The sequence below is a fragment of the Ambystoma mexicanum genome, chromosome 9 (assembly GCF_040938575.1).
Source record: "Ambystoma mexicanum isolate Mex_15411 chromosome 9, UKY_AmexF1_1, whole genome shotgun sequence".
Classification (NCBI taxonomy): domain Eukaryota; kingdom Metazoa; phylum Chordata; class Amphibia; order Caudata; family Ambystomatidae; genus Ambystoma; species Ambystoma mexicanum.
Genome location: NC_090931.1, coordinates 455842105 through 455864322, shown reverse-complemented (window position 1 = coordinate 455864322; position 22218 = coordinate 455842105). Strand labels below are relative to the sequence as shown.

General features: G+C 45.0%; 1 protein-coding gene across 4 annotated transcripts in view; it reads left to right on the top strand.

The window, feature by feature from the left end:
- SH2B2 (SH2B adaptor protein 2) overlaps window positions 1-22218 on the top strand; it is an 880732-nt gene that overhangs the window by 293519 nt on the left and 564995 nt on the right. For all 4 annotated transcript variants that reach the window (XM_069614985.1, XM_069614983.1, XM_069614984.1 and 1 more), the window contains exon 3: window positions 8320-8421. In XM_069614985.1, coding sequence (XP_069471086.1) covers window positions 8320-8421 — 102 coding nt within the window. The remainder of the gene's footprint in view (window positions 1-8319; window positions 8422-22218) is intronic.

The window sequence follows — 22218 nt, the reverse complement described above, 5'->3', positions numbered from 1 at the left end:
TTGAGTGATAAGTATTTGAACGAAGCCGAATATCTCATTTTCAGCTGGATTTCAGCTGGAATTCAGCTGAATACTTACTCAAAGCCGAATTTTGGTACACCCCTTGTTTGGTGTGTTCAAGATCACAATGCTTTAATGCAGTGAAAGCCCACCATTTCCATATGCTGAACCTTAGACTACTGTAAAGGCACCTTCAGAGACATTGTTTAGGGTGCTGTGAACAGCAATAAAGAAGTACGTACACAAAATTCTTTTAAAGTGTTTGTCATCCCAAGTATGTATCTTAAGTCCTAGTGTGATAATAACTCATTAGAGACAAATACGCATGCACTTTTCTTTTGCACTTGGTACTTTATCCCTTGCCGGAAGTTCCTAGCTCTTTTAAAGATCCATGGTATTAGACTGTGTTGAGTAGCCTTTTATGATTTGTTTATGGTAAATGTCTTTAGAGTATGTTGGTACCTGGAACATTTTATTCCCACAATAATGAGGTTTAGGAACTCTAGGCTGCTAGTGATCAAATAAGTCTGTTGGAGCACATTTTATGTAAATGGTTGCATTGTGTGATTGATGAATTTTATTGAGTATTTTATGATTCTTAACATGTGACATGAATTTGTAGTTTATGCCTATTTAACTGTTTTAATGTATTAAGGATTTTGTTGTTTCTTTCTGGAACTTTATATTCCGAATAAAGATTCTTCTTTTATCTTAGGTGTGTGTATTTATTTCTAAAATGATTGTGTTGGACAAAATAAAATAATAGCATACAATGAAGTTTGGGTCCGTTGTGCATGAGTGGGCTGCTTTTTAGGAAACATATGCTGGTGCTGGCTGCAACATGGCTACAATGGATCAATGTACTGAAAGATTTCCTGTTTCCAATACACAAGCCATTTAGAACCTAGTCTTGTTTTTTTGTAAATAGAATGCTTTATTGAGAACAGAAAAGTGCATAGCTAGGGCAAGAATATGATCTTGTAACAGAGGATGATCAAAAACATGCCCTGTGGCAATTCCTCTTTGTGCCTACACGTGTTGTGCACTTCTGTGCTTTCTTACCACCACAGGAGCCACAGGCCTTACTCAGCGTTTCATCTATACTCTACATTTTGGATTGTCAGGCCACACACCAAAAACCAATGTAGGACCATGTAAACACATATCTCCGCCTTGAAAAAAGCAAAGAAGTTCCCTTCCCAAGATACCATTGTAATTTGTCATCAATCAGGCAGTCTCTTTCCCACTTTTTCCACACTTTTAATACACTTGGCCCCAAGAGAGCACTACCATTTTACATTATCCGAATTTTGGATAATCCGCAAGGTTGACTTTAGCCATTGAGGAAGTCGCTCCGTGGATCATTGACTGCATCAATTGTCATATGTTAACAAGAAGGATGAATTATGAGCCTGTCACTGCACGCGTGTGGGGACAAAATAATAAACTGGAATGGCATGAAGTGGAACTGAAAAAAGTGTCAGGATAGGTCAGGGATTTTCAAGTAAAGTTCAAAGAAAACTCAAAGTCTACAATGTCTCAGGAAGTACTGGGAGTTACCCTTATTTGAAGTGAAAATGGTGCACAAGAAGAGCAGTCTTTCAGAAAATGAAAGGTTTCTAGTTTTCATGTACCTGGCACTTGCCTTCTATTGGATTCCTCAATGGTTGAGATAACTGCTTGTTTCACAGGGAGGTCTCCCCCTTTTTTCGCCTTCTTGGCTTGTCCTGGCTGGTCTGCTGAGTGAGACGCAACAGTGATTCCCTTGGTGTAATCTTCAAGGTACTTTTCCCCCTCTGGAAAGTCCTTGTTCTACCATAGCAGGGGAAGCAAGAGTATGGGCATCAATTGTGGCCCTTTCCAGAGTCGCGGATGAGAGCCAGGGAAGCCTGTCGGGGTGAGAAGGTGGCCAGCCACTAGTCCTGTTAGTTTCTCCCAAACCTTGAGGGGCCTTGATTTTCTATTCCTCCCCTGTGCGCTCCAGCTTCACTTGGCCTTATTGCCCTGTTTAAAATGTCAGTGTCTGTGATTAAACGTCTTGCAAAGTCCTGGGATTATCTCCTTTTCTAATGACCTCTGGTCAGTGCATACGTTCTCGCCCTCTATACTCTCTGGGTTAGTTGCTTTCGGCCTTGTGGGTTGTGTCTGTCACTCAGGAGTGACAATCTCCCTCTCCTCACCTCTTTGGGAATGGCAATCTCCAGGTCTCTCTCACTATTACCTTCTTCAACTCTTTAAGAAGTTATTGCCTCGCTTTGGATCGCTACCACAATTAACTCCTTCACCCCATTGGGCACAACTGTCTCTGCTTGCCATATCCTTATCTCTAACACCCTTCTTCACACCTTTCCCACTCTACACAGCCCTCCCACTGTCATCTGCTGCACCCATTTTGGGCAGATCTGTCACCACTTCCCCTCTTTTATTTCTCTTGGCCTTTTCTCCCTTTTTAGCACGACTTTCCTCACTCTCCAGGTCTATTCCACTAACATCTACTTCACCTCTTTGTGCACATCCCTCTCTCAGGTCTCCTTTACTCTTGGGCCACCACTTGCTCACTCATTAACGACAGTCCCAGCTCTGTTGGCTCTTTCGTTTGGTCTTCTGGGTCTCTCCTTCACCGCCTAGGCTACAGTATGACCAAGCCCTCTGGGCCTCTCTTCTATCCTTCTGGGCTCAGTGCCCTGTAGGGGGCCTCCTGTTCTCTCCTCCAACCTTCTCCAAAACCGCTTCGGTCTTCTGTCTCAGGTCTCCAGCTCTACACTAACTGCTTCCAACCTCCAAATGATCCCTCACTTTGTATAAGGCTTTAGCCCAGCCTAAAGTTGGTGTGTCGGCTATGATGGGGGGGTTAACTCTTGAGCTCTGCACCACTGGGATGGCCTACAGCCCCGCTGTTCTTGAATTTGTCTGTTCCACCCCTTGGGCGGTCCTCTGTCTGCCACATCCTGATCTTACCTTCCAGCTTCTCCTTTGGTAAAGGGAATAATGGTCTGTCTATTCAGGTAACTGGTTTAGGGATCACCTAATGGGCCCCACCCTTGAGCTGAGATGCCGCCTACTTCTACACTTGAGGCTAGATAGTCCCTCTTCTTGGGCTGTCCGCTCTCTAGTCACCACATCCTAACCGTGCCCCTGCGTCGACTCTCTGGGCCTCTTTGTTACTAAAGGTGTAGAGAGGAAGGGACGCGTGCCCGCCCTAATTCATGTTTCCCTCATTCATTGGATGGCTTTCCTGCACTCATGTATATAGGGATTACAGAAGGGACAGTAAGCACATGGGAAACATGTAGTTCTTGTATTCTTGGTAATGTAGGTCTCTTACCTCAGGGGTGACTTTAAGAAAGGCATGTCGATCTTGAATGATGGATCATTTTGATCACCCTGGTATTTGGCACTCACCGAATGGTAGATCCACTCAGTGGTCGAAGTGGGTGGGAGCGGTTAGGAGTGGTGCACCTCTATTTAAAGAAAGAAAATAATAATTCTGAACGGCCGAAAAGTTCGACCAGATAACGCATTCGGTGCTGAGGGCTACGGGTGTGTCCCCCGCACCCTTGCTCACTATAATATGACTGGGAGATGCGGCGGTGTTCCCCGCAGCCATTCAAAAAATAATAATGTAAAAAAAGAGGGCTGTGGGGGTGTCCTCCGCACCCTTGCTCACTATATTGTGAGCATGGGTTGCAGGGGTGTCTCCCGCAGCTGTTTGGAAAACAAGGAAAGGACCCTGCGGCACTGGTCCTGATCACGGAAGTAAAAGGAAACCGGCGTCACAGGGAGCAGCAAGTGGGAAGTCAGGTAAGTAGGGGGTGTTTGTGGGTAGTGGTGTGGGTGGGGGTGTGGGCCAAGTCAGAAATGTTCAGTGGAGAAAAGACCGAAGGTCATTTCGAAAAAATAATCTCCGGTCTTTTCTCCCTCAAGCATTTCTACCGGTCTTTCAACACCGATCCGTAGGAAGAAGTTAAAACGTGCCCTTCAGTGCACTGAACATTCCCTTAAACAGCAGGTGTTTGCTTTGGGGGTTTCGATTCCGCGTGGTAGGGGCATACTGATGGGGGTTTGTGGGGTGAGGGCCAGCAGGGAACATAGCTCCACTTCTTCTTTTTGTACACTTAGACCACTGGATCTACTATATGATGAAGTGAAACAATAGGAGATTACCACAACGGATGTCAGCTTGAACATCATCTTTGAGACATCACATTTCAGTTGGTTGGCTGATCGCCCCTAACCCCCCCCCTGCCCCCCCATGTCACTTACTCTCTGCCCTGCCTCAGTGAGCTTAATGCATATCTTTTCCATGTATCTTTGAGTTGCACCCCTTCAAGTTAGGAAGTCCATTTGCTGCCCAATCTCAACCGGCTCCATCTGGGGGTGGTAAAGACCCCATGTGAGGAAGCCTGCAAAGTCCCTTCAGTGTTGACCAACTGCTTAGTCACCTATTGCAAAATAGTATTCTGCTTTGACTTTCTCCTTTTACCCATTGTGACACCAGAGATTACACTAGACAACTAAGACAAAGAAATCCAGGCAGTGTGAGGCACACTCACCACCACTAATGTTGACCTATTTCTTTCATAATATATCAGACTACCATTCCCTCAGTGCCATGCTGTTGCAGAGTGACACATGCTCTGCCAGGGGTGCCCGCAGGAGGGGTTGTAAAAGCTTAGCAGGCTACAGTGGAGGAGAGCAGGTAGATGGACATCCTGGGAGAAATGACACCTTGAAAAAGCGCCACTTTTGGATGCATACCCCAATACCTGAAGATGATCCAACCTTTGGGTGGCGAGAGCAGACCCCACATCAGTCATCTGCCCTCAAGTCAACCGGGATCCAAAGGGCAGCTGGGGAGGACCTGTCACCGGACAAACCACACAAGGTGCTCCACATACCCCTGTCAACCACAGGCCACCCTTTAAACCTTTACAGCGATTGAGGGTGCATAGCACGAAGCAGATCCTCTCCATCCAGACACATGGGAATGAGAAGGGCCTTGGGACTTCCCTGAAGACTGGGACAGCAGGAATTTGAGCCCACTTCCATCGTCCAACATGATCCACAGTGAATGGAATGAAAATCATGCATGCCAGACGAGAAGGGTAGATATTCCAGGGAAGATCTGGCCAATCTCCCAGACTTGAGGAGGCCATGCACACAATTCTGCATGAAAATGCTTTCCCCAACGCTCCACTGCCGCCACATCAATATCACTGCCACTGGGTACTGATTCAAATTGCAACTGTCTTGCTGACATCTCTAGTGTTTCCCTTTTTATCCTCTTCTTTCAAATTCCATTAATTCGTTTTTTTTCTTGACTTCATGGTCTTTTTTTTTCCGAATTGTAGATCACCCTCCATGAAATCTTACATTTTTCTGACATGTGTTGAGTTCCCTGAATTCACCATTCTAAAATGAGGCAGTAACAGGCCACCGGAGACGGGTTGGTCCAGCCGCTACGCGAAGTGCCTTCCCGAGGGCGGAGGACACAGCATCCCATAGGCCCACTACTCCCTGTTGAACATGTATTGCCCCATCAGACAGTCTTCAGGAAGAGCTGGATCCTTTGAATGCCACGCTAACCTTGAACTCCTTACGGACCTTCATTCGTATCAGTCATACCTATCCAGCATTTAGCCAAACAGAGAAACTATTAACCTAATGAGGCGAAAGAACCTATACTCTGGGATTAATCAATCCGATCCCGAGTTTTAAACTGGAGTAAGGAATAACATATTAATAGTCAGAGTATAAGAAAAAACCCTCTTGAGGAGGTGTAAAAGTAGCTCAAGGTGTGGGAATCCCAGAGGTGGCAGACGTTTAAGCTCATGCTGAGGAGGAACCAATACCAGTTGGTGGAAGCCTGCAAGCTTCTAGGGAAGGTTGCAAGACGCAGGACAGCAAGCAGCCCATGCTTCTGAGCAATGGAAGAGAGGGTAAACCAGGCTGCTATGAGAGACGCTCCCACACCTTGAGAGAATTGGAGGACCAACATCCTCAAGGTAAATGGGGGACAGAGACTGGCCTTGACAGGACAGTATAATATTGTCTGCTGACAAGGACTTTATTAAACGGGGGTGTAAAGAGAAATACAAGTTACGTCATGTTAAACTAAATTTCTGTCTAGAAGGGACCTATTAAGAAACTCAAAGCAAATCAAGGTCCAGGAGGGACCTGTTAAACTGCAGTTAGCCGAGATCTAGGAGGGGGTCTAATAAGAGGCTTAAATAACCACATGTTGTGGAGGTTCCTACCAAGAATCCTGACAGAATCCGGTACAGGAGAGATCACTTCAGGTGACGCTAACGCAGGACCTTGTTGAGTGTCCCAGAAAGCAGGGCCAGCCACGAACCCAAAGTAGAATCAAGGTCTAGGCGAGAACTGTGGAGATTCCAGGTGAAACCGAAACAAGAGACGATGTTCTGAGAGAATGTAGTCAAAACGGAGAGGTAATTGAATTCCTGACAGACTATGGTATAGCTAAAGGAGCCGTTCAAGAGAAGGCATTTGTTGGTGTTCTTAGAATAGGGTTGCACCTTTAAGAGTCTGTTTCAACTTTTGTTTGGGCCAACCTTTGGAACATTTCTGTTTTTAGACTAGTGAAGTCTAGAGGCTATGGACTTATTAAGAATAGAGATTTTGACTTTTTTGTTGGTCATTTATGTGAAAGACTGTTCATTTTTAGATTATGGTATTTCTAGAAGTGCCAAGTCAGAAGGTGGGGCAAGGGGGAGCATCACGTCCCAGTCGACTCTGCTTTACCTTGTCCCAACCTGCACACCATGCATCTGAAGTTATATTTTTTGTTGTTTTACTTGTGGGACCGATGGGCGTTAAACCAATCCCTGCTGTAAGGAAGGCATGGCATCAATAGTAAGATGGACACAAGTGACCACAGTTCAAGGGTGTTTATTGAACTTTAAGAAGGGTGTGATAAACACCTATCTAATCCTAATTCTACACATGGGAGCAAGCTATGACCATCAAATAATAATAATGCAGTCCTAGTGGAGTCTCATCCAAATAAAAGGGCCTATACTAAAAAACCTATTGCCAATTCTTACCAGTAAATGCAAATAGTGTTTGGGGGTAGTGTTCATGAAAAAGAAAAGTGTTCAAAAATAATATATCAGGATATTAAAGCCATTGTCCTCCCTTTCCCATGTTTTCAGCACAGGACAAGGCGGTTCACTCGAGCATCGCACACTCTCGGGCTTCTCCGGCATGAGGACACAGTTCCATTAACAGCATCAGGGCCTTCTGTGCCCAAGTCTCTCAAGTTATCAAAGTCTCTTGATGTAGTGGGCCTGATGTATCAAAACAAACAAAAAGTTCCTTTCCTCTCACAAGCACTCAAGTTAGGTGATTCACTCTTCACCCTGGATCCCCTTCTTCCGGGCTCAGATCCCCTTCTCCAATGTTCAGAGAATATCCCTTCTCGGGTGACTCATGGTTCACCCCAGATCCCGCTCAGCCGGGCTCGGATTCTTCCTCTAACACAACCGGGCTGGGACCTATTTCAGTTGTATCAGCTATTGAAGACTTTTGAATTTGCACAGGATTTCACTTGATCCGTTGCAGGACCACTTGGTATCCCATCTCTCTCTCTCTCTCTCTCTCTCTTCGCCCTTACCTCTCCCCCCTTACCTCTCTCTCTCTCTCTCTCTCTCTCTCTCTCTCTCTCTCTCTCTCTCTCTCTCTTCCCCCTTACCTTTCTCTCTCTCTTTTCCCCCCTTATCTCTCTCTCTCTATCTCTCTCCCCCCCCTTATCTCTCTCTCTATCTCTCTCCCCCCCTTATCTCTCTCTCTCTCTCCCCCCTTACCGCTCTCTCTCTCTCTCTCACTCTCCCCCCCCCTTACCTCTCTCTCTACACACACACACACACACCCCCCAACAAGAAAGTTATGGTGGGTTAAAAAAGGGGTGGAAAAATCCTTTCATCTGAAATGTGAAAGTAGGAATGTCCATTTGAGGCCAGTTGCACATTCCATAATGCCACCTAGTAGTCATTGCTGGAAGTTGACCTCAGTTCTGAGTCACAACAGCAAGGCATTGTGGGTATGCAAACTAGCTCAAATGCAAACCATTGTCTTTGTCTAAGAGGGCCTATATCTAGATCCGAATTTAAACATCGCGTAATGAGGCTGTCTACTTTTTAATTAGGAAACCTGAAACCCAATTCACTCCATCTTCATATGCACTGTCTGTAACCAGTAAGTAAAAACGCCTCCAATCGCAAACTGAATGCAATATTGACAAAATGGCAAATCTCAGTTAATGTGTATTTTTTCTAATAATGCTTATTTTGATTTCAGTCTTCAAAGCCCAAAGTGAGCATTCCTCTCTCTGCGATCATTGAGGTCAGAACCACGATGCCCCTGGAAATGCCAGACAAGGATAACACCTTTGTATTGAAGGTACGTTTGAGCACAGCCTAGAATAAAGCAATCTGTTTGGGGGACTGTAATAAAGGGGCTATATAGAAGGCGGGGGGAAAAGGATCTTCGGGTTGTTTTATGACATATTCTCAAACTTTACAGTCTGTTAAAAGCAGTGCAAAAAGTAGTCGAATGTTGAGGTGATAAGGAGGGCTGTAATCACCAGAGAGTACAACATTTTCCAACTCTGTTTTAATGCTCGCAGATGCCTCATCTATAAGTGTGGACTTAATGAGGCAGAAAAATGCACCTGTACTATAATAGGGCAATAGGGTTTAGGTTATAAGGGGAAATTTATGATTTTCTCATTCTGAACATTTGACTGTTCCATTTATTAAATATGTACCTTTTCAGCGATCTCACCAACTAGTTTCTTTTTGCTGAAAAGCTTTAACTTTCATAGACTGATGTTAAAAAATACGTGCAATGACAATGTATGCTTCGTGAAGAGTCTGCCATATGGTCTCACCACCTCGTCACTTGTGCTCTCAGAAAGTAGAGAAAGTCGAAGAAGATTTGGCTCAAGTGTTTATTCACATTTATACATACATTGTCGGGGTATAGTTCAAATGCAACTGGTACTGTCAGGCTAATAATTGACAAATGTATATTGTTGGCTAATGTTCCCAAAGTGTCATTCTCTAAAGTGAGACTAGCTTTTGACGATAGCCTAATCAACAACTAAAGGGTGTTATCATAATAATGCCAGTGTTCAAAAGGTCCAACACAAAATCCTCAAAGTCTGATGTAATAACATTCCCAGAGTGCAGTAAAAAATCTACCAGTGTCCAACCGAAATAATCTTCTCCTCACCTCCTGCTGTACCCGTACTGAGGGTGGTTTATGGATTTGGCTCTTGTCTGTGCCAGGGATCGTCCTCTGCTGCAGTCCCATGGCTGTCAGTAAACTGGTGTTTCGCTGTCTGTTAGATCATTGGCCCTTAAATGTTCTCCCAATTGTTCTTTCTGGGTCTCGTTTGCCGGGAGTTCTTGATAGCCCTGGTCGGGTTTGATGGAGAAGCATGGTCGTGTTCTTAGCTTCCCACTTTCTCATTGATCCTTCCTCCTGGGCCTTCCTACTTACTCCCAGTTTTGCCTACTCTCACCGTCTTCCTTCCCAGCATAATGTCTGTCTGAAGTCTCACCCCAATTCTTTCTTCTCCCAATTACCAATGTGGTACTGTCCACAATCTGTTCTCTAAACACTTCAAACCTTCCCATGTTTCCTTAACCAGGCTGGTACCCTTCTTACTTTGTGCCCCTTCTTCGAACAGACCCACTGTCTAAACTACTCAACGCTTCACCCATTCCACCACTCATCAGGGATACCTCCCTGCAGCACTTCATCATTGCACTCTGTTCTTGTGACCCTCCTTGGATATGTCTCTCGGGGTTGATGGATCGCCTCTGCTCAACTCTCCCCAGGTCTATCGTCCTCTTTTAAGCAAGCCTCCTTGTCTGGGGTTTCTCTGGATCTCGCTTCCTCCACAAAGCTCTTCCAAGGATGGACTTCTGTAGACCATGCCTCTTCACTTGGGGTCTCCCTGATGCTTCTTCCCCCAAGGCTGACCTGCTCTGACTGAGCTGGTTCAGTTTTAAGAGGTGACTGGCCCTCCCTTGGATGGACTTTATGATACTAGATTGCATCTGTGTAATGGGGTTTTAGGCATTACCTGAGTCAGCCAGGTGCCCCCTTTCAGGGGTCTCGCCCAGTGATATAACGCTTCTCTGCCATTTCGGATTTTATACTAGCTTGTGTTTGCATTTTGTTTATTTCAATCCACTCCCTTCTCTGTGCAATTTGGTAAGTCCAGTGTGTGTGTTTTTCTCCTAAACAATCCCTATGGTGAGCCTGGGGCATTGCTTCTTCAATACAGAATATCTAGACCATGTGTCTTTATTAGCGACTTCTTACTTTTCCGAATAACGCGCAACACAGTCTGGTCTTTTGAGACTGCCCCGATATGCCGACTCGTTACCTGAGGATATTCATTATCGAATGTGAAACGCAACGGCGTTTACATTTCATCTCCATCTTACTAACAGATATATTGGGCTCTCATCTATCAGAGTAAGTGTAATTGGCTATTCACCCTTGCTGCATATTACTTGTGTGATGTACTATACGTTTAATTAGACATATTTCCAGCCCTACTCACTGCTCATTGCTCAAAATTATTTTGCGTCTCAACAAGTATACATAGACACTGAGGTAAGCAGAAATAAGTTAACTGCTCTAATATTCTTAAACAACATAGTGTACATTGGGTTAGAGTTTACACTAAAATAATACTGTACTTCTGTCCTATACCAGATTCAGCTCCATGTCTGAGATTGGCTTGTACTTGGAAAATAGAATTATCCTACATGCATACTAATTATGCTTCTCACACCAGGTCTATCAATCCTCATGGGATGAGGTTAGTGTAAAGCAAATAAGTGATCTTTTCTGTTTTTAATTACTAGTTAAACTGGTTATTTGGGTAGTGGCTAGTTTCCCTTCTGATTTTTTCCACCTCAGGTGTCCTTATTTGTACACATCAACACATGCCATCATTGTTTGGCCCAGAAGAAGATCCAATACTTTGGAGGGATCAAACCATGTCGGCCTTGAGAATAATGGGTTGTTCACACTATGAAATACTTTAAGACACATTGGAAGTATTTATTACCTCGTTGAACAATTTTCTACATCCCATTGTCTCATGAATTTAGTTTTTTCGATGCTAGATGTGTATATTGATATGTATACACCTTTGTATATTGTGATATACAAGAACTATTTATTTTTAATCATGAATTTTGTACGAAATGTGCTTTAAGTAATGAGTATGTGTTTTGACTAGTGATGTACTGTTTTTGCATGTTATAACAATGTCCACATTTGTCAGATTAACAGTTTCATGAGTAAATGTATACACTGCTGATTCACTTGTGTCAGTATGGTATATACTGAGGTGATTTATCGGAAATCATATTGGAAATAGACATCAGTTGTTTTTTTCTTATACTCTTTACCCAACTAATCACTGATTGCAGCCCGCTTTTGTTGTATTGTAGTTCTTCTTCTGCCAAGTGTTTGAGATGGAGACATTGTAATAGTTAATCTCTTATGAATCTTCAAAAGTGGAGAATAGTGCTCTATACACTTTAACTTTGCATGTGTTCTGTCTCCAGGCAGAGGGAGAATCGGGTAGGCTTTCATATTGATTTTCCTCTGCAGAGCTGCCTCTGAAAACCAAGTAATAAACCCATTGTCTGGGTTCTTATGTTTTCCCTTTGTTCCCTTAAAGCAAACCTGTCTTTTCTAACCTCAGGAGACTGCCCCTGAATTGCTTCCGCAGCTCTCGAACCTATGGACTTCAATTTGAAATGGGTTTTTCGGGCCAGTGGGCCCCTCCATTGGGGACAATTAGTGGCCCACTCTGACGGGCATCCACCCACAAAAAAGCTAACTTCTCAAAGAGTGTTTATTTATTTTTATCTATGTGAAACTATCCTGGTAAAAAAGCGCATAAACATTTTGTTTTGTACACATGGAATATTTTCCAAAAGTTAGAAACTCGATAATATATATTTATGTATTGTTTTGTAATTATTATTTTCAAATCAACAGGTTGGAGAAGGCAGCATTTACAAAACACAACGTAGGTCTAATGGCTTGTACACCAACTTTTAATACATTGATCCCCCAACCAACTTCCTGTCTCAATTAGTTTCTTAGGGAAAAACACATAGTATCCCAATTTATATCTCCGTGAAACGTGAAAATGATGGATGAGGTCAAGCTCTCCTACTTGCCAAAGAGATTCCCTTGAGTGAATAGCAGAGGGCTACCGATGGACTGTTTATCCCCACCCCTAACTCGCACTCCATTCTTCAATTTTGCATGAGATCGTTCTCTCCCCCTTCAAAACAGCAATCCTCTGATTAAACAGTTCAAACATCTTGAATAATCTAACACCCTTAAACTTTGAGCCATAAACAATGCTCTTTACCAGGTTGGCAATAAGGCTCTCAACCTGTTCCGAGTTCTCCCCCTCTCTCCCTCCGGGACTCAAAGCATGTTTACATGATACTCCCGTTCTCTATTTTCCACATTATCCTACTCTACATTTCCTTTGCTTCTCCATTTTCTTGAGCAATTCTCTGTATTTGAGTTCAATAAGTGCTTATTTTCTAAGGCTTTCAAACTGTCTTCAGCTGTTTTCACCCTACCACCCGAATTCAGAAATAGAGGATTGGACCTCATTCATTAATATTCAGTGCCCTGCTCCCCTGAAGAAAGTCTTTCATGTCTTGTAAGTTGCTGTTTCATTTTGGTCGCCCTGCTATTTTGCCTCTTCCTTCTGATGATCTTTCATGTCTGGAACCACACTCCGTGGCAAGCGAGCACACCCATTTCTGAAGTGTATTTCTCTGCAAATCTGTTTGGTAATCTTATTCATGAGGCAATTGACTCCTCTTCCTATCAAAGGATCATACACATCAATTGCATGGATCAGGTTGTTGCTCTCAATCATTTTATCACTGCTTAGAAATGTTAAAGCACCCCCCACTTTATCTCCTCTGGATATTCCTTCTTGTAAAATACAGCTCTCACATAAGGCCATAGTCTTTCATTATGGCCTCCCGGAGCTCTCATGGGCACTGCAGCCTCCTGGGCCTTGCCAGACTTTCCACAACTAAAGCTTGACCCAAAAAGGATCCACATCAAAAAAGGCCAATGTGAGGGCACTGTGGAGCTGCAATCAAAGATGGCTATTGGAACCGTATGCTCCAGTGATTTGGATGAATACACCTCTGGAAGTGACCAATCCCCAAACAGGCATTTTTCTTGCCAGCCCAATCACCGGGGCATGCAGTGGTGCAGTGGCTGAGTGCCAGAGTTGTTCTGGGACTGTCGGCACTGGCCAGGGCCTCAGTCCTTTGGGAACCATACTTGTGCATGGTGAAATGGGGGCTACAGTGTGGGCACCCTGCAGGAGACCCAGCCTCTGCTCAGTACGAAGGCTGTGGGCTTGGGGAACACGCCCAGGCCTCCTTTTGCTTGGTCCCCTAGGACACTAGTGCATTGGTCTGGCTTGTGCTGCTGCTCTGGGAACTGACCAGGCCGGTAAGGTCCGGCCTGACTATTGTGCTGAATGATAGCTGTGCTGCTCTTTGGAGCTATGTGAATTGGGACTTGCTCTTTTGGACTGGGCAACATGAGTCACAGTACTTGTTGGTGCTCTCCCTCGGTCGACTGTGAACCCTGCAGTGAAGATGATGTTGGCAGGGTGCCAGACGAACATGTCTCTGCAGGAGTAGCAATACTTGGCTGGCTGCTCAGATACATCATCTGAACTGTTGAAAAGGTAGTGGTAGCCATATTAGGGGGAGGCAATCCAGTAAATAACAAGTTGACGGTATTGAAAGCATAAGTAATCAGTTACACTTAAGACCCACCATCTTTATGAAGTATTCAGTTCAGGTGGTGTCTCCAATACAATTCAAATCTATGGGCCTCATTACGACTCTGGCGGTAGCTGTGCCCTTAATAAGGGCACGGCTGCTGCTGGTAATGATTTTTTACCGGGTCCAAGAAAAGGGCTCTTTTCTTGGACACGGTAAAAACCAATCCCCCTTCCCATTGAGCCCCAAAGGGCTCAATGGGAATGGGGAGGATGCTAACAACGGGCCCGTTAATGACAAGCCCGTTGTTAGCATCCTGGCCTGCTAGCGGGTCCCGCTTTTCACGTCTGGTCTGACCAGGCGTGAAAAACGGGACCTGCTAGCAGGCCTCGTAATAGGGCAGCCCGTAATGAACGGTGCCAGTCCGGTACCGGCACCGTTCATTACGGGACCGCCAGGGTCCTAATGAGGGGTTGGCTCCAGCCCCATAATAGATGGTGGGTTGACATTTTGGCTCAGGTTCGGCATACCAGTCTGGGGTGTACTGGCAATGGTGAAATCTGACCAACCCCACCCATTCGCCCTGCACAGGGCTGCGTCCAGCCCTGTGCTATCAGTATAGGCGATTTTGTGACTTTTCCAAAAATAGGAGGTTATCACACAATACAACATACACAAGGCTATAGCAGACTCCCACGTGCATGTCAGCTACAGACCCATGCAACGCCAGGTGGTACAGCTATTATATGTATATTTCTTATGCTTTGTGAATCCATTAGATTCACATGCTTTGCTTAAGCCGCCATCTAGTGGTTGGTGCAGAGTACTACATATTGTTTTTTAATTTAAAAATGTACATTGACTGGGCGTACCTGCAACACTTTCCCTACTCTACGTATGTCGGTACCCATTATGCTCCACGTGTCAACGTCATCATATTGTTTTTTCCGACATTAAGGTTGTACACAAAAAGCAGAGTGTCTGTTATTTCACTTAAACGATCATAGCTGTTTATTACTATTTGAGGTTAAGATTTCGGCATCGTCGAATCGGCGAAGGTGGCAGCAGTCCACACTGATATCACGCCGAAAAGCCACAACACGGCAAAAATAGGGAGAGTGGGGGAGTGCAAACGGACATACTTAGTCACTTTCATTTATAGAATGCATTTTAACCCTGCTACTTTTTACACTAATATTTATAATAGTAAGCATCCCATGCAGAAGACTCTATTTAAATTGTGTCCAATACCAGATTCCCTTGGAAGTACACGACCGGTGTATTCGTATTTTGTATTTTATTTATTTGTATAGTGCACCAGGCGCAAGGGCAACCGGGCGCATATCTTGGAGCAGCAGGTACATATATGGCAAAGATTACAGTTACAATCAATCAGTTACAGTCATAAGAGCAGTAAAGTACATAGCAGCGCAGATAGGCAGGGAGGTAGTTGTCAAATAAAAAGGCGAGAAGAATCAGATGGCCTGTGAAGGCAATTAGTCAAATGTAGCGGATAGCCAAAGCTTAGCTTTGTGTTTGAATAGGGTTGGAGATGGCAAGGATCTGATGGTGAGTGGCAGTGTGTTCCATAGTTTGCCAGCTAGGACTCGAAATCTTACACCTCCGGCTTTCTGTAGTGCTTGGGTGGATCTGAGTGACCGTGAAGGTATATACTAAGAGAACCGAGAAGCTAAGTAAAAGGTGTGAAATAGTTATCTTCCAGGGGATCACAAAAACTCTTGATGTAAAGTTTTTAAGCAGCCCTCCAGATAAGGTACGTATTGTACAAATACAGAACATTTCATTTTCCACTGCGTACCATTTATGCAATGTTTTCACTGTATTTATTCATTAAAAAGGCTTCTTCTTTCCTCCACCAGATGGCACTCCAGGCGATTCTGGGATTCCTTTGAAGTTGGCTGGTTTGGTAAGGGAGAGCAGGGCCTTTATCAGAAGCCAGGTTCGCTGCCTCACTTAACCTATACCAAAACACATTGCAACAATTCCCTATCTGTGACTGACAGCATACTTTGGCCAGTATGAAGCCAGGGTCTGCTGTCAATCATGCACACAGTCAAAAGCCATTGGCCTTTCTTTTTATCCACTGTAGTTTGAAGGTGTGCTGAGTGCGAGGGAATTTAACTTTGTAAGTGGGTGGACCATATATCCGCACGTTCAGCAACTGGAACACGAGTCAAGGAGTCCCAGCAGTGAGCTGAAACCCTGCCCAGGGGAGTCCAAGCTGTTTCAAATTGTCCTCTTGTATGTCTGCCTCAGATTCCCACCAAGAAAAAGGTAGGTGTTGAATTAGGGTGCTGAATTTATTTATACCTTTCATAGGGATGGTCTGCAATGGATGGGAATGTAATGCAATGGAAAGGCAGCAATACCCTTTGATAGTATCAAACAAGTTTTAAACGTTCCATGAAGTGAGGTATTTGTATGTGCAGAGGGCAGGTACAGTCAGAGGAGAGATGTGGCAATTCTTGTCATGAGACTCGACCGGAGTCACCCAAACGCAGCCAAGCCTATGAATGCAAGTGACAAACGTACTCCCTGATGTACAGGGATTTATGTGCCCCTGCCATGTGCTATGTCAGTGGCACAACGACCGTAGGGAACATCAAGCTTTAGCCCCGCCAACCTTTTGGGCTATGTTGACTTGACCTTGGTGACCTTAAGGGCTGTGGCCGGATAGAACAGGAAACCGACAAACAGTCCTTAGGTATGCACTGTTAACAAAGTCCCGGCAATTATGAATGTAAAGAATTTCATTCTTTGAAAGGTTTTTCGTATGCAGTCATTTTTAGGCAAGTGAAATAGTGATTGGGTGTTAGTATTTGCATGTCAGGGGAGTGATTGGAATGGTGGGGGGGTCGGCAGGAGGCAGCTCATTCTCACAGCAGTCCTTAAGTGTGTGGTTTCATGCATGAGGGAGAACATTGAAGCTGTACTAGAATAGTCTCATTAGAATGTGTAAAGAAGTGAAATGCTCCCACATAGGTAAGGTTGCCTCCCTTCACCCCTCAGTCTCTGAAGTTAGTCCCTCTCCCAACATTTGAAGGGTTAGCCGGCCCCCATGAAATGTTTGCCTAGGTGCTCCCCAAGCCCTACAGATAAGAGGTGTATTGGACAATTTTAGACTCCCTAAAAATTGGCAAATGTTCCCTAAAAATACTCCCAACAAACAATAGAAAAAAGACATGTAGAATCTTGCCCCCCTGCATTCACCCTCACAGCTACATGGATATGTTTGCAATAGTGGTGTACGTAGTACCGCAGGAAGAAGTTACTATTTTAACTGCCTGATTGGGAGAAGTAAACCTGCATCTTTTAATGTGCATGAATAACCAGATGCAAAGAAATAAATGTTAAAACACAATTCAGTTTTTAAGCTAAAACATATTTTTACTCACTTATAAAAAAAACTCTCTTTGGGATTTGGACTTACATTTTTAGTCCCTTAAAATGTTTACTCTGAACTTCTAAATCTTATCTGGAGCACTGATTTTATGCTTCCTAAGCAGAAAACCCTTAAGGAGCATTGAACAAAACCGTGGGCAGCCTAATGTGAGAAAACTGAGGGTATTCTCACTTCTACTTCCCTTGGGTCATCTTCGCAGGGGGCCAGAGAAAGGACATTGCTTTTGGATCCTGACACTGAGGCTGGAAATGCGAGGGAGAATCCATGGGGATTGGGAATGAGATGCTCTCAGGAGAGACACAGTATTCCACACTTTCCTTCCAGGAAGGAACCCCTATCCCAGAGGCAGTTATGGGATATTATTCCCCATGTCCTATTGAACAAGAAAGGGACAGGAGATGTCAACAGTCCAGAAGTACCCAAAGAAGGAGGAAAAGGATAAGAATTAAGGGTAACATGGGCAAGACAAACCCTCCCCGACCTATGCGCTGTTTTAGGCCATCTCCACTCATTTCCCCACATGCAACACTTGACAGTACGGAGACGAGGAAGAGGAGACAGAGAGTAATAAAGTCTATACCTTTTTACCACTTCAGTACTGCGACGAGGAAGATCCCTATCAAGAGCTCTGAGGGTCAGGCATGTCCCTTTAATTATGGTCAGGCAGGGCTGATTGCGCATCCCCACCTGCAGTCTGTCAAGGGGGCTGCAGGTATATAAAGGGAGACTAGCCCAGCAAGGAAAAGGGGCAACAGGGAGACTTTTGTGAGTAGCAACAGCAAAAGACCCTTGTGAAGAGGAAGCCGTGGTGGGATTGGAAAACAGCAGTTTTTCCAGAGGACTTGTAGGACCCAATGTGAGTGGGCTGTGTACTTCCCACACGTCTGGGAGCATCTGTAACTCAGCGCGAGCAGCAGGAGCTGCAGAGGAGCCCAGAGGATGCCGTCCGTGTCCAGGAAGAAACATTGGAGATGCTGGAGTGTATAAGGAAACGCACAGCAAGCAAGCAGGGCTCGTGCCGGTGGATTTCCCAGCTCTGGAAGCCGAGAGGAAGTTGCAGGAACTACCAGGAAGCAACACAGAAGTCTGGTGAGGGTCGAAAGGGCACTCGAGCACTGGGGCGCTCCTATAGGACCACGAGTGAGTAACAGTCTGTGAAATCCAGTAAACAAATGCATATTGAATACCGAACTAAATGGAAACGTAACATTGAATCAAACAAGTGCATATTGAATACTGAACATAATTAAGCAACATAAGGGCCCATTGAACCCTGAACTGAAAGCAAACAATATTGAATATATGTTGCACAACGATTTAACTCCGACCTTGAAGTCAAGTACGTTAAGGAAGCCAAACAGTGAACTTTTATGTGTGAATGCAGTGTGGCAAGACCAAGGTTTGGCAAGAGGTGTGTGGCACGTCATGGCTATCAAGGAAAAACAAGAGGAGCGCAAGATAACATACTAAGCCAAGAGACCAATAAAAGGAACCAAGTGGAGGGGGTGCAGAGGAGCAAGTGCCAAGGAACCTGCGTGGGCTGAGGAGTCCAGGGATCCTGGTTGCGCGACCTGCGATGGGTGGACCGTGCGGTCGAACAACTGCGTCTAGACCAATGAGCCCTGAATCGTGAAAAATAAGGAAACCGTGAAACAGCCTAATTAAACCACTGCAATGTTTCTGGCGAGGCAAGCCAGAAAGAGGGTCAGTTTGACCTGGATTTTTAAAAATACTTTTCTGGAAGATTAAGACGAGTATAAGTTGCGAAGTTCAAGTCTTGGGGAAGGGAACGCTGATGCTTAAAGGGACCACACTTGCTGTCTTGGGAATGGAGTCTCAATACCCCTTTGTTTTGGATTGTGTTACTTGAAACTTGGGGAAGGGAACCCCAAGGATTGGTTCTGAACTGTATCTTCTTGAACTGGAGAAAAGGTGAACTTTGAAACTCTTTCATGGACAGTTCTTATGCTTGGGGAAGGGGAGCTGAAAGAAAGCTGTGAGCTGTAAGAAGCTCAGAGTTTTGAGTTGAACACTATTTCCGTTAACTTTGACATCCCTACACACTTGTTTGCTTTAGTTGTGAGGGCAAGGATTTGTTTTGGACACAGACAGACTTAAGTTGAACTATTTGACTCAGACTTTCATTAGTTTCGTTCAGATAGGGAAATACCACCTAAGTATAGGGCAAGTTTGGCCTTCAACCATCCTGACAATTAAGTTAATACATATCTTTTGTTTGAACTTTAGATCTGTTGTCTGTGTCTTACTTCATGATGCCTTCACACTATGCAATGCAAGTGCAAAAGAGGATGGGTGATTCTATCGCTTCAGTGGAAGATTTCGATGCCAAAGAGGCAGGCATCGGCTTCGAGAGTGGCTCTGAAGAGCAGAATTTAGAGGAAACATCAAATGTTTCCTCGCAGCCACCCCCCGGCTCCATAGGGCTGATGTCAGGTTGCGCTGTGGAGACAACCTCTGGTATCCACTGCTTATGACAAAGCCAAGGCTAAATCGGCTGACACTCGAGGCTGACATCCATCCGATCAGTCAGCTTCAACACTAAAACACAAAGCATCCAGCATACCGCGTTGACGCCAAGGCCTGAACTGGTGGCCGAACAGGACTAAGGAACACAGAAACAGAGAACAGTTGAACAATCAAAGAAGCGTCAAAAACCGAAAACAAGGCAGACAAACTATGTTCGTAGCAGAGTTTGGAAAAATCAGTTTTAAAAGGCGTTGCAATGCCAAATGCACATAAAACATCAATCTTGACGTCGATAGAGGGGAAAAGAACTTCCATCTGGATATCCGTCAAGGGGAAAGGAACTCTTCTCTGCAATGCAGAGGAAGGGTACTATTTCTTCTTTGGAATCAGAAATAAAAAAAGTGGAAAGTGTACCTAAAAAATAAACATAATGAGAAATTCCACAAGGAACACCTTGGACGGAAGAGATGTTTGCTAACATTTTAAGGTGGATGCAATCCTTCATGGAAAAGGGGATACCTTAGTGGAGGCCAATGCGGTTATAAAATGGAAAATAATGCATGGGCAGGTTTAACAGGTCATACAGAAGAAAGAGGATATAATTGAGGAGGAATTGTATTCATATGATGATTATGGTAGAGGATGAGGACAACATTGATCTGGATCCATATACCTTATGTGAAAAACTTGAGGGCGTGCTCACTGCCTTCTCCCCATCTTCCCCTATTCAGGTGGCCAGGGAAAGGCCATCGCTTTTGAATCCCGACCCTGGGGGTGGACATGACAGGGAGGACCACCTGGGTAGATCATATTTGGGGAGTGGAAGGAGGATGTCCTTAGGCGAGACACAGTATTCCCCGTTCCTTTCCGCAATTAACCCTCAGTCCCTGAGGATTTTATAGTGTACTGTCAAAACCCCTCAATGTCTTCCTTTCAAACCAATCCTTGGGTAAATCCTCAGTGTCGAAATACCAGAAAGAGAATAACCACAAGAAACCCTCATTATATGGACATAATTGTCCCAGATTCACCCAGTCTTGTAAAATCAAGAAGTTGTCGGAATGCTCCCTGCCCTCCCTCTACCTTTGTAGGTTATTATCAATCTTCCCCATTGTCATACACTCCAATTGCCCCATATGCATATCCCTTTAAGACTGGGACGAAGAAGAGGCAACGCCGAGTAGTACGCACTACCCTCTGTTCACATCACTTTGGTACTGGGACGAGGAGGAGGACTGTAAAGCACTACTACGAGGGTCAGGCATGTCCCATTGACAGAAGTAATTATGGACAGGCAAAGGATGTTCACCAGCAGCCAATTAATGCTTTACAGGTGCATGTAAGTGTTAGGAAAGATTTCGTAATTGTAGGTAATTTTCCTTCCATGTGGCAACCCCTAAACTTTTTGCTGTTGTTTTTCACCTTGTTCTTGACTTTGCCAGAGAAGTGCAGCCTTCTGCCGCACTCCTCTGGGCTTTCGCTCCTTTCTTACGGGGAAACTGACATGCCCTTAAGACGGTCAGTACCGGGGAACGCTGTTTCCCGTAGTTTCTTTTATCATGTTGCGGCTTTCGTGCAACATGACTCAAGAGGGCACTGTAAGCTAAGTTACAGCTCTCTTGGGTCTCTAGCCTTCTACAGGCCCTAGATACTCGTTTAGGATTGTATCTGATCGGTGCAAGTGATTCAGGGACGGCAATGGTGGCAGCGTTTCTTGTGTTTTAAGCTCCTTTTGGCATTCTAAGCGCGTTTTCCGCGCTTAACCCAAAATGGTGGCCTGGCTCCCAAAATGGGCAGACCACGAGGCTCCTTTGCCCTGTCCGCTGACGGTCTTGCTCCCTTCACCTTCCCCAGGTCGAGTCGAGCCGACCCGGGGCCTTCCTTATTTGGGCATGTACTTTCCCGTGAAACACGGATGCTTTCGCGGGCTTCTACATGTCTTGTGTGTGCCTCCAGGATGTGGGCTGGGATGTCTGGTCCCAATACACATTATGGGTGCCAGAGAGTCTAGGGTGGTGTGAATGCCTGGGACCACCGTGGTCCGTGATTGGTCCACGAATGGTGTGAGTGTTGATGAGCGGATCTCCCATTGGGTCCCCTCCGTTTTGGCGCGAAGGGAACCGTGGATAAGAGGGGGCTGGAAACACCACTACCATGTCGATCTCCTGAGTTCTCACGAACGAAGGAATACAGGAGCCAAGTATCCTGCAACCAAGAGGCTGGACCGAGGAATCGCTGGTGACCCGCTGAAGGACTTCTCCTCTGCACTGCTGTCGCCTTGTGAAACCCTTTTCACCTTTGATCGAACCAGAAGGCCTGTACTGGTACTTCGACCCTTGGAATAGCGGGAACAGCTATTCTCGGCATCTTCACCATCTCCTGCCAGTAAGCCTTCGGAAGCGTCTCTGGGCCATCCAGTTGACTGACCAGCTTACACAGGAGTCTTGCTCTGTAACCGCCGCCAGGTTGTGT